The sequence below is a fragment of the Sebastes fasciatus genome, chromosome 24 (genome assembly GCF_043250625.1).
Source record: "Sebastes fasciatus isolate fSebFas1 chromosome 24, fSebFas1.pri, whole genome shotgun sequence".
Taxonomy (NCBI): domain Eukaryota; kingdom Metazoa; phylum Chordata; class Actinopteri; order Perciformes; family Sebastidae; genus Sebastes; species Sebastes fasciatus.
In genome coordinates, this window is record NC_133818.1 from 4,628,314 (window position 1) to 4,645,878 (window position 17,565).

The window sequence follows — 17,565 nt, forward strand, 5'->3', positions numbered from 1 at the left end:
TTAACTGTGCATGGGAGATTTATGATATCATTTTTCATTTTTGAGCTGTTTCAGTTTTATACTAAAATTATATTAATATTCAGTGGACAAACCTGCTTCTGTCACACTCAGAGACATTATAAAGTGATGTATTTATCTCCACATATGTTATAATAACTACCTCCATCTCTGTTTGACACCTTCAGGCCGGTCAGAAAAACCCTGTGGTCAAGCTGTCGGTGGTCAACCTGTTCGGAGCGACACACACTCAAGAACTGCAGCCTCCTGATCAGCTCAGACTCAGGTGACGCACACACACACACACACACACACACACACACACATATATATAAACAAAGGCACAAGTTGTTACCCTCTGCTTTGCGTCTCCTCTGCAGGGATTTCTACGTCACCATGGTGAAGTGGATCAGTGATACTCACCTCGTGGTGTGTTGGATCAACCGGCCCCAGAATGCATCACTGCTGACGGTGTGTGACGCCACCATAGGAGTCTGTCTGCAGGTGGGTGTTGTTGATTGGAGGGTGAGGTATTGAGGTTCAACTGACAAATGACCAGTGGTGGAAAGTAACTGAGACTTGAGCATGAAGCTACTTTGTACTTCTACTCTTCAGAGGTAAATATTGTACTTTTTACTGATGTCAGTTACGTCATAAGGAGGACAGAACCTGACAAAATAAAAAATAAATGAATAATTTACTCGATAAATAAATTTAATTTACCAAAAATAATATTAAAAATAAACATAGGCATTAATTAATTGATAACATGTGGAATAAATTTATATTTTAATTTTTTTAATTTTTAATTTACTTCTTTGTATTAATTCCTCTATTTATCTACTCTTCTATTTAATTCCCCCTTTTATTTATTTATTTGTATTAACTTAAATGTAATATTTTTTATTCATTTAAAATGTATTTTTAGATTTATTTATTATTAAATGCTTTTTTACATTAATTTATTTATTTTTAAATGTATTTATTAATTATTAATTATATTTATGTATTTATTTATGCATTATTAAAACGTACGAAAAACTTGTACGACAACAACATACAAGATTCAGGTGGAAAACAACAACAGCAACTACTGTATGTCATAATAATAATCATGTTTGAAGCTGGATTTCATTTTCTTGTGTTTAATTCAGAGACATGAGGAGTCTTCAGAGACGTGGCTCTCCATACAGGTAAACCTCAACACAGACATTTCTCATAACAATAAGGCACTGACTTTATATACTGTATTATCCTCACAGCTATATGGTCCATTATTAAGGGGAGAATGCAACAGGAAGCATTCATGCATAAAGTGTGTCACCTCTGTTTGTCTCTGCAGAGTCAGGAGCCGCTGTTCTCCGAGGACCGGAACAGGTTTTTCCTCACGCTGCCCGTGAAACAAGGAGGTCAGGGAGACTTCCACCACATCACCATGTTCACCAAGAAGGTGACTCTCTTCATCCTCCACATACTGTATCTGATAACTCAATATAAGGAATGGTGGTGTATTTTCTGGTGTTTCCAATCCTTCCAACTGATTCTGATTTCAGTTACGAAGCGACCAAGACGAAGTTCGACACTTGACGTCAGGAGACTGGGAGGTGACAAAAATCGTTGCATACGATGAAAACAACCAGATCGTGTAAGTTTTTCTTCTCACTTTAAATACAAAGACACACATTTTACCATTTATTTATTTACGCAATATTAAAAAAATATATATATTTGGTATATTTAATGTCATATGATTTATTTATTTACCTTTCTCTGCCTGAATTTTAACAGTTTCACTTTGATTTACTCACAAAAATCTCTCTAAAGTAGTGCGCTCTAATTGTCCAGCTGTCCAAATATTGATATTGTAAATTAATCTGAGTCCCCTTCAATTATTAATCTGCACTCAACAACATTTATTAGCTTTTATTTCACCTTTTGGCCTGCTTCGGTATTAATCAACAGCGAATATTCTAAGCTTCGTCGATATATTCGAAGTCCATGGAGCACAGACTTGTGTCATTAAAGCAGCACAATTCCTCTGTCACACAATCAGACGCTTCTCCTATACATGCTTTTCGAACAAAAATGTGTCATGATGAGTCTGCACACGTATCTGTCCACGCTCCCTAAACGGCGGCGTATTACGCTCTGTTGATCCCGGCAGTGCCCGGCTGCAAGCCCGTGCGTAATGCAGCCTGCCGTAGCTTCCTCTCAGCCCTTTCTGCCCAAGCCTTGCACGTGTTTTGCTCCACCATAAGCAACGACGACGAGAGCTCTTGGCTCGTCTTCATGACATGACTCGGGAAGGACTCAGCCAGACATTTCTCGAGATTGACGTTGCAACACGTGTCTTTTGGTTTAATTAAAGGCATTAATTTTTAAGGATTCTGTTATTCAACAGTACAGTTGTTTGTATTCTTTGTTATCGTATAAGAAGCAACGAATATCCGAATAACAAAATTGAAAATTGATTACTTACACAACAAACGAATAACCGAAAAGTCAAATATTCGGGTCAAACCTACTTATCAGGACATTATTCAGTATTTATTGTGTGCTGATGTTGAAATGTGTATTATAATATTGTACCTCCACTTCAAACTGATGAAAGAAGAAAACACTTTTTGCGAGAAGCTTAATTTTTAAAGCAATTTTTCCAAGAAACTTAAGCGTTTTGTTTGTGAGTATCCAGCTGAGTCTTTGTGCAGCATCCATATCTTTTCCCCCCTCCAGTATAAATCCGACCACTGCTACACATTCATCTGTATTCTGTAGAAGGAGAAAACGTTTTAAAACATCTATTGTCTACTTCGGGAGCTGCAGCATTCATGACTGTATAAATGTGTTTCTGGTTGGTCAGCCACAATACAGCGTGCCTGGTGAAGGCAGGTGATGTATAATGGATCTCTGACCTTGTCCCACTTTCGCTGCTCTGCTTTCCCTCCACACAGATACTTTCTGAGCACAGAGGACTCTGCACAACAAAGACATCTATACAGGTAAAATACACTCAATAAATGAATCACATTGTGTACTTTAAAAAGCCTTTTGTTCATTGTTTAACCAACATTTCCCTCCTATTGTTGTCTCTGTTCTCCATCAGCGTCTCCACCCTCGGCCTGTTTCCACGGCGATGCCTCACCTGCGGGCTGAAGGAGGAGTGTTCGTTCTTTGACGCCGACGTCAGCGGCGACGCACAGCACGCCATCCTGTACTGCAAAGGTCAGAGAGCAGGGAACAAATTATAATTAAATTGGTTGTTCTTCTTTCCAGAATAATGGCAGTATAACCAAAAATAGAAATATGAACCTGTATTGTAAACTTATTTTTTACTTTCCTTTTATAAACTGGAAAAAGAAAGTTCGGAAACTTGTGTTTGGTGGATTATTTCTCTGTTGTTACAATGCTAATGGTCATTGTATTTTACATCGTTGGAAAGCCTGTTTATTTACCTTCACAATGATGTCCAACTTGTAAGGATCATGCATTTGTGGGATGAGCAGCACAGCTGATTATGTGGAGAGCGCCATTACCATTGGCAGAGCATTTTGGCAAATTGTTCTTGGGCGCTACCCACATAATCATCTGTGCTGCTCGTCCCACAAATGCATGATCCTTACAAGTTGGACATCATTGTGAAGGTAAATAAACAGGCTTTCCAACCATGTAAAATACAATGACCATTAGCATTGTAACAACAGAGAAATAATCCACCAAACACAAGTTTCCGAACTTTCTTTTTCCAGTTTATATACTGTACATGTAGCAGTATCATCATGCAGAAACCTACGTCAGGTCACAAGGGAAAAAGCTTTTAGAAGGGCTTGAAGGAAAAATAGCATTTTCATGCTAAAACATGCTTTGCATACAGATGTGAATACATCAGGAGCACCACTGGGAAGCTACAGAATGATATAAAAACTTTAAAAAGACCCAAAATAATGGAGCTGCCCTTTAAATATAGAAAGTGTCGACACAGCTCAAAACAGGATGTAGTTACAGTCATAAACACGACCTAACTAAATATTTGATTCCCTCTCGCTGCAGGTCCTGGAGTTCCAGCTGTGCTGCTTCTAAGTTTCGATGACGTGGACTGTAAGTTTATTCTCCTTTAAATATGAAACCAGTTTGTTTTTATGTGATGTTTGTGCGTGCAGGCAGATGTGCTTTTCTCTCTGAAATGGAAAAGCAATTAAGCATCATCATGTTTTTTGTATGAAAACATCAGCAGCTGTTGGATTTGACGACGTGCCAACTGCATCTCTAAGATGCTTTGTTTCACACTTTAAATATTCATCTTTTCATCTCCATAATTGTTTTTTTTAAGATAGCTAAAAGTCAGTATTTGTGTGTGCTCTTACAAAAACAAAAATTAAGTTGAAAATTCATAAGAAATGTAAAAAGAAATCAGTGAAAACAGCCTCAGATGTTGTATTTTTCAGTCGTCCATGTACAGTATAGAAACCTGCCTTCTATGTGGATTAGTGGTTATAAAATAAAAATGGGAGTCATGCCCTTCCATCGCTGCAGCCTCTGGATGAAGTGCTGAATATTTGATGTGGACATGTTGCAAAGAGGAAACATGAATATGTGAGAAGAAACATCAACTTTTTAGGCTTCTTAGATATTTAGAAAAGTGCTGAATCACCGCCCTGCTGATGTATTTTAGTTTAGCAGATATATAACAGCTTTATTTTTTTATATTTCACAGCGTATTTCATCTTAGAGAACAACCTCCCTCTGCGGGCGGCGCTGGAGACTAAAAAGAGGATTCAGACTGAAATCCGGATGATCACTAATGACAACTTTGGTACAAATGATCTGCACTAATGAATGAATGATACGAGTCTGTTTGCATCCGTCTTCCCGTCTGTCCTCTAATGTTTATAGCTAATGTTTCCGTGTCGTCGTCGTCACAGATCTGCCTCTGAAGCTCATCTATCCTGCTGACTTCTCAGAGTCCTACATCTACGGCCTCCTCCTCATTGTGTGAGCCCCATTTCACTTTATTACATTTACATTTTTCTACCATTTACTGCAGCACGCCGAGCTCCGCTTCTCTATACCTGCAGGCTGTGAAACCTACAGTTTAAATAAATGTTTATAAATCAACTGGAGCTATAAATGGAAGTAAAAGGCATGTTAGACGAGAAAATGTAAACGTAGCTACACTTTTTAATGCCCTATAATCCTTTTTATATGCAGAGTAACTTAAATATATATCACAGTCTCAAAGTCAGCGGAGGAAGAAGTACTCAGATCCTAATTAATTAAGTAAAAGCACTAATAAAAAGAAGGTAAAAATGCAGAAAATTGTGCATTTTAAAATCCTACTATAGTACAAAAGCAAAATGTGCTTTTCATTATTAGATTGTTAACACTGATGCATGAATGTGTGAGTTGCATTTTGCTGTTGTAGCTGCTCCAGGTAAAGATTTTGAAGTTATAATTAGGCATGATGAGATGTCCTGTAGGTTTAATCTTGAGGTTAAGGCAAAGATTAGGTTAATAAACAACTTCTTAGGTGACGGTTTTGCTGGGTTATCCTAAACTAGTGTCTCACAGTTACAAAAAAGACAATGAAAAACATTTGAATGAATATTTAAAACACAAAGACAACATTTAAAACGAGTCTCTGTTAGTATATTTCAGTCTGTTTTTGGGTTAATCCTCACAGCGGCAGTTTTCCAGCTGAGCAGGCGGCGACGGAGGAGTTCAGGCTGGACTGGGACTCGGTGCTGGTGGGAACGGAGCAGGTCATCGTAGCACGGCTGGACGGCAGAGGGTCAGGGTTCAGAGGTCAAAGGTACTGAACATTCACGTAAATACTCAACATGTTTTAATAGTTCTTCTACCTGATCTTCATCCTCATGTTTGTCACTTCACAGGGTTTTACATCAGCTCCATCAGAGGCTCGGCACGGTGGACGCAGACGACCAGACAGTAGCCCTGGAGTACGTAACATGTTTTATTTAGTCCAGTCTGGATGCATAATTTAACGTTTAGTGAGAGTTACTTTGTGTCTGGTTCGCACTAATAATGTCAAAGTATTTTAGGATTTCAGAGACGCCTTTCTCTAATTGTTTTGTGGGAAAAAAAATATGTTTGAAATAGTTTTATTAATGCAACATCCTGTGCTTCAGCAACTCATCATGGAAAGATAACAAACAACTTTAGCATGGTATTATTTTTGAATAATTGTAGGTTTTGCACGTTCGCCATTTCCTTAAATTTAATATATGCATTTAACTGGACACTTCTGTCATTGCTTTATCTAATGCATTCACATTTACCCGCAAGCGCACTCCTATATGTGACAAATTAAATCAATTTTAATATTTGTTTAATTGTTACAGGACGAAAATGGCTTCTTAGATGTGAATTTGCTTATTTTCATAGTCTTCAATGTCAGTAAACTGAATATTTTTAGGTTTTTCCACTGTTGTTCAGACAAAAACAAGACATTTGAATATGAAAACTTGGTGTCTGATTGATTATATCTTACATTTTATAGAACAAAAGCATTAATCGATTGAGAAAATATGAAGAGGAGTTGTGTTTATGTTGAAGATTAGAATAAAAAATATGTTTAAGTTCTGTACCGAGACAGAAAAGTTCATTCTGGATGTTAAAAAGTTTGGAAATGACACAGCAAAACCACTTTGATTTGAATTATATCACTACTTTTTATCTGGTTTATCTGTTATTTCTTTCTAGTATAATTACTGTCACACATTTTAACAGACAACAGAACGTCTTTTGAAATAGAAACCCCTTTATTCAGTATTGGAAATGAATTTATTCTGCAGAACAAGTACAAAAAGTCTGATTGTCAAGTGTAATAAGTTTAATCTGAGAATTACAATCCTCCTCAGTGTCACAGCGACACCGTGTTTGACATCACAACTTATTAATTCAGCTGCAAAACACACTTACAATATGCTGTTTTTATAATATAAAAACACGACTTTCTGCTTTCTTCCTGGTTTTCTCATTTATTCCCAGCAACGCTCTCTCTCACATGTGGCTCTGCCCTTTGACCTCTTTACTGTTGGACTGAATTGAAACAAACTTATTATGAAGTTAAAGCGTCTCCTCTGTGTGCCTCAGGTACCTGGCGAAGCTGCCGTTCATCGATCGTACTCGTGTTGGAGTCTTTGGAGAGGTTCGTCTGTCAGACTGTGAATTAATCAAAGCTCTCAGCCTGAAGGATGAAGCCGTATCGGCTGCTGTGTGGTCTGAAATGCTCAATGAGGCTTCCTCACACTGTTTGACAACTTTATTAATTTATGAGGCCAATCGTTAACCCTGAAATTAAAGATTACTGATGATAAAACATGTATGTAGATGTTTCACACGCTCACTGGTATCTTGGTTTTGATCGTATTTAGTACTAGAAACATACATGATTCATCTCCCCGTGTGCACAAATCTCATATTATCCTGGTTCCTAATTGAAACTATATGAAGCTAGTTTGGTTTCTGCATTCCCAGCTTGTATATCCAGGTTAAAAATGAACATAGCTGTGTGTAGTAGAGCGTATTTTTATATATTCAACCATCAATAAGAGCTCGTTTTCTGCTCCTCCGACAGGACTACGGCGGCTTCCTCACACTGACGATGCTGAAGTCGACTGAGAAGCTGATCCGATGTGCAGCAGCTCAGGCTCCCGTCACCGACTGGTCCATGTACGGTGAGCTCATTTAAATCACCTCTTCTCCTTCTTTAAAAACACACTGCAGGGACATGGAAATATTACTTCTGCTGCAGCGCTGACGTCTTTATCCTACATGCTGTATTGTCTGGGTAATGTGACTTTAATTATCCATAGGTTCTGCTTTCGGGAATTCAGGCTTATTGAATTTTTTAGGATGAAAAGCTTTCTTCATGTCTGGGAGTCGACGGAGTATTAAAGCTGAGGAGCTACTGCTGTATGTGATTACAGTTTAATAGACTGAAGTGTGTCTGTAAATCTTCTGCTTCATGTGTTTCCTACAGAGCGAATAAGGTTTTCACTCAAAACACACATTTGAAACATATTCTCTCATGAAACATGTAAAATATCTTTACATGCAGATTGAACAGAAAGAAGAATCAGTTTTATGATGATGATTAACTGCAGCTCAAACGTTTGTTTTTCTTCCATCTTTCTTAAAAACAACCTCTTTTCTTTTCCAGCTTCTACCTTTTCAGAGAGATACCTCGGCTCACCTTCAACTGAGGAGAACAGATACCAAGTGAGCAGCTTCTACCCATCATCCATCTGTTGCTGGGCTTGTTTTTGTCTTATTTTATGTCCCAAATCGTATCTTTTCCAGCAGCCAGACACATAAAATAAAACAAAGCTTGTTCAGGCAGCAATAAACTCCCTAAACTGACACCAAAAATATGAGTTTCTGAATACATAACTTTAAATCCTACATGGTGTTATCATCACATGATCGCCAACTGCTCCGCTGCACCCAAAACAACAACTTTATGAACACATAGAAGCAGAAATGAAATGAGATAACATCTGCAGACTTGACAGTGGATTGTAGAAGCACGCAGCCTGACCTCCCACGGCTCTCAGTCCTCTGTGCCATGTTTGCTATCATCATAATCACGTTTACTGGTACATTTAACTCAATCTTACGACCCAGTCACCAGAACAAATGTGGCATTGTACAGTATGTTTCTGCAGACCTCGGGATACGTTGAATGTTGACGTTTCTGAACCAAAAATACATTTCATATCATCCTCGTATCGCGCTTGCAGAAACGCACAATTCCACATGGTTCACGTTGTGAAACGATTGATTAACTTTAGGTTTAATTCAACGTATCGGTGGTTTGCAGAAACATACAATGCCAATATTTGGGCTGCCAATTTATCTGACACAGTGCAACGACTAAGCTAGTGATAAAAGCATTTTGACTCTTTAATTTGTACTTGCACTGTCACCACCACACAATGTCAAAGTATCCTGTTTTTAGAGTCATTATTATGTGTAGCGGAAGTATGATTCGTCTCCTTTCGATCCTTGAGGTTTATCTTGTGGCCTTTTGGAGGGGACCTGACCCACATGTTGGGTTTGGTAACCAGAAATAAGTCCGACCACACTGGAAAACAGCGAGCAAAACACGCCTGGTTGTGTGGATTACTGATGCAAGATTTTGGCAGCAGGAATTATCAGAAAATCAATTTTACCTCCAGACTTTAACGGAGCCACAACTGAAAGGCTGCTGTTGTTTCTCTCCACCAAATCTCTCTTGTTTTTAGGACGACGTCGAGGTCACACAGCTCTCTAAATGAAAACACACTCTGCTTTGGTCCACTTCACAAATCAAACAGTTACAAATAAAGAACAAAAATGTGGCCACAAGCGAATCGTGTCCTTTTGCAGCAGCGAGGAAAAACACACAAACATGAAAAAAAAACAGGAAAATGCCAGAGGTGTAGGCTAAAAAGAAATTACACAATTGTCCTCTACGTGAAGGTTGCAGTCAAAGTGTGTTTTCCCTCCTAAGTGGGTTGCCTTATAACTGGGCCGGCTATTTCTGTGCCTCTCCCAGCAGGAGGGGTGGGGGGGTCCTGCTTTTTAAAAGACATCCAAAGAGGAAGAAATGTGGCGCGATGAAATCAGACAATAATCAGCGGGACATCATCACTCATCCTCGGAGACTAAAAGAGAAGGTTATTAAATGTCCGGTTGTTGATGTGCGGCGGCCGACGAGCCGGAAAATCTTCCTCGTTTGAATCCCAACTGGGAACGAAAAGTGAATGATGAGATTGAGAGGTGGAGATATCCTCTAATATAACAGCTACCATCCACACTCCCCTGAGCAATGCATCCAAATGCAATCTGGCTTCTTGTTGCAGAGGGGGAAAAAAATACTCTCCAGTTTCTCTGCAAATGTGAGCATGAATTCCATTTACAGTTCGGCTGCTCTGCACTACAAAAGGCCTTCAAAACACCCTCCATGACCTTTCCAAGGGTCTTTATCTGTTGTAACCGTGACCGTGATACACTGAACTTGAACTGTCAGCAGTGCAGTCTCCACATTTTTCTGCTATTTTTAACGTTTTCTCAAATAACTTTTGTGCAGAGACGTTAACTTTCTAATAACACGCCGACATATTTTGACGCAAATGTACATGCAGAACAGGTTTTACTATATGATAGTATGTATTATTTAATCAAATACTTTTTCTAGTAGGAGGTCAGAACATGTTTTGAGTTCAGAGTTGTTTTGAATGCAGCATTAGAGTTTCACGAAAGAACGTATATTACCAAGAAGTTAAAATCAGGACTGAAAGCGACCACCGGACGCCAGTAAAACGTCCGCCTACATAGTGCCGTACAAAAGTAAAACAAAATTACTTCTATTCTATTGTCATATTCTACCGAAATGGCCTGTGTTGAACATTAAAATATCGTAAATATAATAAGCGTTTTCAGTCCAAAATGGCGGCAGCGGTCGGAGTTTCGTCTCTTTGCTTCTATACTCTTTGGTTTCGCAATCACAACAGGAAGTACTGTGTTTAACTACAATTTTGAGATACTTTACTTGAGTATTTCCATTTTATGCTACTTTATACTTCTACTCCACTACAACTGTTGTTGCTTTTCAGATTAAAAGAACCATTAGGAAACTCTCATGTCTGCACGATAAGCATGAGGATACAGCCAGTTGCCGCTTAGCTTAGCTTAGCATAAAGACTGGAAACGGGTGGAAACAGCTAGCCTGGCTCTGTACAAAGGTAACAAGTGTGAGTGGTATAAATCTCATTTAACACTCAGCCAGAAAGAGAATATTTCACAAAATGTCGAACCATTCCTGTGAGATTTTAACACTTTAAATTACAATTTATCTTCCAGGCATCCAAAGTCCTGACCAACATGAAAGGTCTGCAGGGAGGAACTCTGTTTCTGGCTCACGGCACTGCAGACGGTACGCACATCATCATCATGCACACGTCACATTGCAAAACATAAGCTGTAACGTGTGTTATTAAAGGCAGGCTTCTGGTTGTGTCCTTCTGAAATGAGCTTCTCAACTTGACCTTGATGAGAGCCGGAGCTTTTATATCCAGCAAATTAACCCCGGCGACACGTCTTGTTTGTTTTTCTCCACAGCAAACGTTCACTTTCAGCACTCAGCGGAGCTCATCAAGCACTTAATAAAGATCGGAGCCAACTACACTATGCAGGTAAATACGGCGCTCTCTTGTAGTAAAAATCCTCTGTTCCAAACTGCATAGGAAAAACTGTATTTTTATCCCCCTTTAACATGCACTTTTTGTGTTTTTAGATTACCTTGTGTGTGTTTATATCGTCTTTAATCATTCATCTCGTGTTTTATTCTATTTCGGGACAGATCTACCCAGACGAGGGACACTTCCTGTCAACACGCAGCCGCATTCAGCTTACTCACTCCCTAATTGGTTATTTTAGAGGATGTCTGCTTGACGCATCATCATTACTCAACCAACAACAACGGGACGATGAGTGAGGTGTTTATTATTACTGGACCGTGTGTGTGTTAATGAGTGTTTGTGCCCTTGGTAGACTGAGAGTGTGTGTGTGTGTGTGTTTTATACCTGTAGCACAACGTTTGACGGACAACACAAAGCTTCTTCTCAACATATCAGATATAGTTTCCATCACCTCAGTAGAATAAAGCTCCTACAGTCAGCTCTGATGCAAATAGAGGTCATTCAGTAGCTGACATATTGCCTCTCTCTCACTGAGATAACAGAGAGAAATGTTACATGTTTGTTTGATTTTAAAACTCTATAAGATGTGGGGGAAGTTTGGAGGAGGAGGTGATAAAATTAGTCTTTCTTTTTGATGCCAACCCGCCCTCTAAACCATGACAGGCTTCTATCGGCACAGTCTCTACAACATGTTGTGAAATTAACACAAATTCTGATGCAAAGAGTTTTTTAATGTGCTATTTTCATGCGTACATGCAATATAAAGGAGGGATAACAGCAACTTTTAGCAAGTTAAATAACTCTGGTTCTGAAAACTCAGCTTCAAATTTTAAGTATGTCTGTACAACATTAAATATTCATAACTAAATAAGCAAAAATCAAAGAAAAGCATCCTTATCATCCATCAATCAAACTTTTTATAGCACCTTTAAGTGCTCTACAGGTGACAGACAAGCTGATAATAAGACAGCACAAATGTAAACATTAAAGCAATTTGAGAATAATATAAAGAAGAAATACAAATGATGAAAATGTAATAAAAAAAAACAACTAGATTAAAGAAATATATTAAAAAAATACAATAAATAATACAAAATAAATGATTAAATAAAATAAATATAAATAAGAAAAAATAATAACAAAATAAAATAAAATTAATAAAAAAATGTGTTCAGAGTCAATGTTGCTTAATCCTGATTGGTGCACGAAAGTGTGTGAAATCATCATTTCCTAATGTCTTTTCCGAAAAGTATGGAGAAAAAAAGCACAAAAATGTGAAATAATACAAACTTGTCTAACTTTATTGTTAAAATAAGTTAATATAAAAGTAGGAAAAGCAACATTTTCAGCTTTTCTTGTGCAGACACGTTTCTCACCTTGTTTTCATGAAGCATTTTTCCGACTTTGCACTCATTTCACAAAATCTTGTGAGACCAGACTGCCTTTGCTAAATACATTTTACTTTCAATTCTGCCTGTCAGTATGTGTTTCTTTTGCCTAGTATTTCATAAATGGATTATATCGATTATATATCAAGCTCTTTCTCTAAACATAGAGTTTTTGTTTTGATGCATCAACTTAAAAACGCACATTTTTGACATCATTGATCCTCCATAGATTCCTCTATGGGAAAAGATAATACATTTATTTAATTCAAGACGAAGCCTGACAGCCATGATGATGTCAACATTTCTAAAACTTGCATTAACTTGCAGAGGGAAAACATGTGTAACCAACTGAAAAGCAGACACGGTTCGCTCATCATAAACCAGTTTGTCATGTTAAGTCTTGTATATTTCTATGTGGGGCGGCTTATGGTGACAGATTTGTGAAGTTATTAAACCTTTAATTAGACAGCAATAGTGCTCAACAGATGTACAGTTATTTATTTATTTATTTATTTGACAAGTAATTACATTTTTTTCCTAAAGGTTTAGCTTAAAGGGACAATAAGCGATTTTGTTGTCGTCCCACAGCACAAAATGTCGGCTGTAGCTTAATGAGATTGTTCAATACTCTGATGGTTCGTGTCCACAGGATCCGTCATTTTCCACGCTTCCCATTCATTTTCTACCGGTGCCTTCAAATGAAACCTCGTGTTTACAACATGAGAAGTCGTGTTCACATTATGATTGCCGTTTAAGTCGTGAGAACGCCGCTGCTAAGCGACGGCAATATTAACGTTACTGTCGGCGTCTAGCAGCCACAGAAAGATATAATGACGGAGGAAAAAGATGAGGCCGTTGGGTAAATCAACATTCTCCTCAGACATGTTGTAAAATTACGAAGAAAAACAATATATACGATTTAAATCAGGTGCCTAATGGCAGCCCATCAAGCGTCCAATGCTGGGAAAAACGTCCCTGTGGACACATACCAAACAAATCTGCAGCAGGTTTATTGCAGTTTTCTTTTATAAATATATGGCAATATACGTGCGTTGAATTTTGGCTGTAATGTAGCCATCTATCATGCAAATGTCATGTCATGTTTTAATAGTTGCAGGGTATTATTTGTTTAATTTTCTATGGTTTTATATTTTCTACTGGTTGCCAAAATGTTCCTTTAAATCCCCGGCTGACAAAACATACTCATGTTATTTTTCTTTGGTTTTATGTCCTAATTTATTTATTAAAATGCGTCAGGATGAATTATTTCAAGTGCAATTTGCTCTTCACTTTTCCAACTGCTTAATTTTTTCTTTTGGAAATACTCCCATCTAATAGTGCTGCAATAATAGGCGTCATAACATAACAAAAGAGCGTTCCTCACTGTGATTACGAGACAATTACTGTCATCCATTAATCACAGTGATGCATGTTAGAGGAGCCAACATGTGCTCCGTGTCTGGAGTTTAATTTCCAAACTGCCATCAACACACACGAGAAAGAAAAACAACGTTCAATCTCAAATTGTGATAATCCCCTATAACACATGGCTACCGGTTGCCATGCCAACGTGTTGGGTAGCCTTGGATACAGCCACTCTTCTGGCTGGTGATGCAACATCTTCAAAGAGTCGTGTGCGTCTGCTTCACAGCGAAAGGAAACCCACCTGCTGAACCGTCCCGCTGTCTGTGCTTTGTGACATTCAACGCCGCCGTATAGAGTCCAGTTTAAAGAAACCAGTGTGTGGAGTCATGGTTATTGTTTCTATTGGGGTTTGTACTGTGAGGTCAACTGGATTTTATTTTCTTTGGGGGGGAAACATTGTGGTCGAGGGATGAGTGAAGAAAAGCTTATTGTATTTTTTGGCTGTTTTAATATTAAAGAACAATGAATGAGGTATGTTTGAGTCTTGTTTTTTAGGAGTTGGAGAGAGAATTATGTATATTTATTATTTATGTAATTATTGTTTCCTTTGTGTCTTACAGTGGTGGAGGAAGTACTCAGATCCTTTACTCCTACCACTATATATGTATATACGTACCACCCTCCTTCAGTTCCACACCAGATTCTTTACTAAGTGACATTAATGACCTTTCTTTTTTCATTTCTGACCTGTTTGGACTGACACCTGCTTTAATTACAAGCACAGTAAACCTTTGCTGTGTCCTAAAGGCATAATACTGAAAAGTGACAAGTGTCTTTTTGTAGTCTCTGTGTCTATTTGTGGTTGTTTTGTGTCTCTGTGGTTGTTTTGTGTCTCTTTGTGGTTATTTTGCATCTCTTTGCGGTTGTTGTGTGTCTCTTTGTAGTTATTTTGCATCTATTTGTGGCTGTTTTGCATGTCTATATGGTTGTTTTGGGTCTCTTTGTAACTGCTTTGTATCTCTGTATGGTTGTTTTGTCTCTCTGTATGGTTGTTTTGTCTCTCTTTGTGGTTGTTTTGCATCTATTTGTGGCTGTTTTGCATGTCTATATGGTTGTTTTGGGTCTCTTTGTAACTGCTTTGTATCTCTGTATGGTTGTTTTGTCTCTCTGTATGGTTGTTTTGTCTCTCTTTGTGGTTGTTTTGCATCTATTTGTGGCTGTTTTGCATGTCTATATGGTTGTTTTGGGTCTCTTTGTAACTGCTTTGTATCTCTGTATGGTTGTTTTGTCTCTGTATGGTTGTTTTTCATCTCTTTGTGGTTGTTTTGCATCTATTTGTGGCTGTTTTGCATGTCTATATGGTTTTATAGTCTCTTTGTAACTGTTTTGTATCTCTTTGTGGTTGTTTTGTCTCTCTGTATGGTTGTTTTGCATCTCTTTGTGGTTGTTTTGTCTCTCTGTATGGTTGTTTTGCATCTCTTTGTGGTTGTTTTGTCTCTCTGTATGGTTGTTTTGCATCTCTTTGTGGTTGTTTTGTCTCTCTGTATGGTTGTTTTGCATCTCTTTGTGGTTGTTTTGTCTCTCTGTATGGTTGTTTTGCATCTCTTTGTGGTTGTTTTGTCTCTCTGTATGGTTGTTTTGCATCTCTTTGTGGTTGTTTTGTCTCTCTGTATGGTTGTTTTGCATCTCTTTGTGGTTGTTTTGTCTCTCTGTATGATTGTTTTGCATCTCTTTGTGGTTGTTTTGTGTCTGTGGTTATTTTGTGTCTCTTTGTGGTCTTTATCTGTCTCTGTGGTTGTTTTGTCTCTTTGACTGAAGGCCAGGGGGGCCCCTGACACTTTGGGCCTCTGTGCCTGGTCTGTTCAGTAATCCATCCATGACTACATGTAGTATATGCTGCACTGATGCAGGTGTACACGGCGTTCCTGCTGTTATTCTGCTGTTACGGTCACGTCCAGACTGTTTGTTGCTGCACCAGCCAAACCTCCGCCTCATGCACTAAGCTTCAGGCATTGTTAACTTTACCAACACATAATGTTCATGTGTTTTTGTTGATGAAGTCTAACCCATCTGTCCTGAGCCTGCTATGGTTATATATGGTTATGGTCTGGAAATGCCTCACCATGTTCTTTTTAAACCCAACTGAGAAGAAAACGAGACAAAAACCATTTATCTCTCTCTGCGTCCTTCGTGACCTTTATAAATCCCCTGTCCACGCTGCCTAGACGCTGCTCAAATTGAGCCTTAATTACTTCAAAGCAATTACAGAGCCAAGATGGAGGCCTCGTCCGCCGAGGAAGGGGAGGAAAAAGTCCGGCAGCAAACTTCACAAACTATGAGTTAAGACCTGAACCGAAAAATAAGTCTGTCTCTGGAGGTTCTGCTCAAAGAAATCTATATAGAGGGATGTTTTTGTCTGTAGCAAAAGACTTAAATGAGCTTTAACTCAGAGCAATTAATCAGTACAACACATATAGATTTAACTGCTTATTTAACTGGAACTATGCAGAAATACAGAACAAATACACGTTTATTTAGCCGGGGTTGTCCACATACTTTCGTCCACATAGTGCATGTATGTGTGTTTCTGAATATTGTGCATTGGCCTTGAGATGTCTCTATTCTTCCCTGTTATCTTCCCTACAGTGTGGTTGTAATGAGTTTTCTCTCACAGTAACGCTACACTGCCACCTGGTGGTAAAACACCCACAGCTCACCCTAAACTACAGAAATACTCCACTACAAGTAAAAGTCCTGCATTTAAAACTTTACTAAAGTAAAAGTATACTTGCAAAAGTAATCGTGTGTTGTCAGTGTTTTACTATTATATATGATTAATTCATATTACTGCTGTATTCATGTGTATGGTACACCTCTCTCAATTCTACTTTAATGTTATTTTTCATATAGTGGTGTCGCGATACATCAATATAGATAACTGATATTTAAAAATTAAATTTTGATATTAACACATATTATATAATTAATAATGATTGTAGACTCTCCGACTCCCTACACTAATATTTTGAGTAATTCATTTGCCAAAAAAAAGAGACAAAACTCACTATAAACAATGTTAAAGGTGAATGTCGGATTTGTTTTCTTCAATGTTGAGATACTTGTACACTTTATACTTCTACTCCAGGGAAATATTGTACTTTTACTACATTTATTTAATAACTTTACAGATTCAAATTATCAAAACAAAATATAATCAACTAATAAATGATGTATTATTATATATTAAACTACCAAAGTCATTAAAAGCTCCACCTTTACCAGCTGCAACATTAAAGTGATGAACACATTAATGCATCAGTTATTATAACCCAATAATATAATAGATTATTCTGCATAATGAGGACTTTATAGTATACTAAAATATACTTTTAGTATATATTGATGCTGATACTTTTGTACATTTGTATTTGAATTTAGGACTTTTACTTGTAACAGTATTTCTACACTGTAGTATTAGTACTTTTTACTGAAGTAAAAAGATCTGAGTACTTCTTCCACCACTGGTTATAGTGAATTCTTTTGGCCACGTTAATCGTGAAATAGTGAAAATCTGATATCTATTTTATTTAGAAGTAGAGTACACTCTTAATGAA

At 37.8% G+C, this 17,565-nt stretch overlaps 1 protein-coding gene across 5 annotated transcripts in view; it reads left to right on the forward strand.

Annotated features, from left to right (window-relative positions):
* The window catches only part of LOC141763134 (inactive dipeptidyl peptidase 10-like), a 55,508-nt gene extending 41,027 nt beyond the window's left edge, over positions 1-14,481 (forward strand). For 4 of the 5 annotated variants that reach the window (XM_074627488.1, XM_074627489.1, XM_074627492.1 and 1 more), the window contains 18 exons: positions 186-283; positions 378-501; positions 1,152-1,190; positions 1,340-1,447; positions 1,551-1,642; positions 2,949-2,996; positions 3,101-3,219; positions 4,045-4,092; positions 4,709-4,807; positions 4,917-4,986; positions 5,675-5,803; positions 5,886-5,951; positions 7,108-7,162; positions 7,592-7,691; positions 8,177-8,235; positions 10,861-10,933; positions 11,119-11,192; positions 11,360-14,481. In XM_074627488.1, coding sequence (XP_074483589.1) covers positions 186-283; positions 378-501; positions 1,152-1,190; positions 1,340-1,447; positions 1,551-1,642; positions 2,949-2,996; positions 3,101-3,219; positions 4,045-4,092; positions 4,709-4,807; positions 4,917-4,986; positions 5,675-5,803; positions 5,886-5,951; positions 7,108-7,162; positions 7,592-7,691; positions 8,177-8,235; positions 10,861-10,933; positions 11,119-11,192; positions 11,360-11,494 — 1,536 coding nt within the window. In that variant the 3' untranslated portion in view covers positions 11,495-14,481. Of the gene's footprint in view, positions 1-185; positions 284-377; positions 502-1,151; positions 1,191-1,339; positions 1,448-1,550; positions 1,643-2,948; positions 2,997-3,100; positions 3,220-4,044; positions 4,093-4,708; positions 4,808-4,916; positions 4,987-5,674; positions 5,804-5,885; positions 5,952-7,107; positions 7,163-7,591; positions 7,692-8,176; positions 8,414-10,860; positions 10,934-11,118; positions 11,193-11,359 lie in introns of those variants that run through there. The other variant, XM_074627491.1, reaches the window with a different exon arrangement.
* The last annotated feature ends 3,084 nt before the right edge of the window (positions 14,482-17,565 follow it).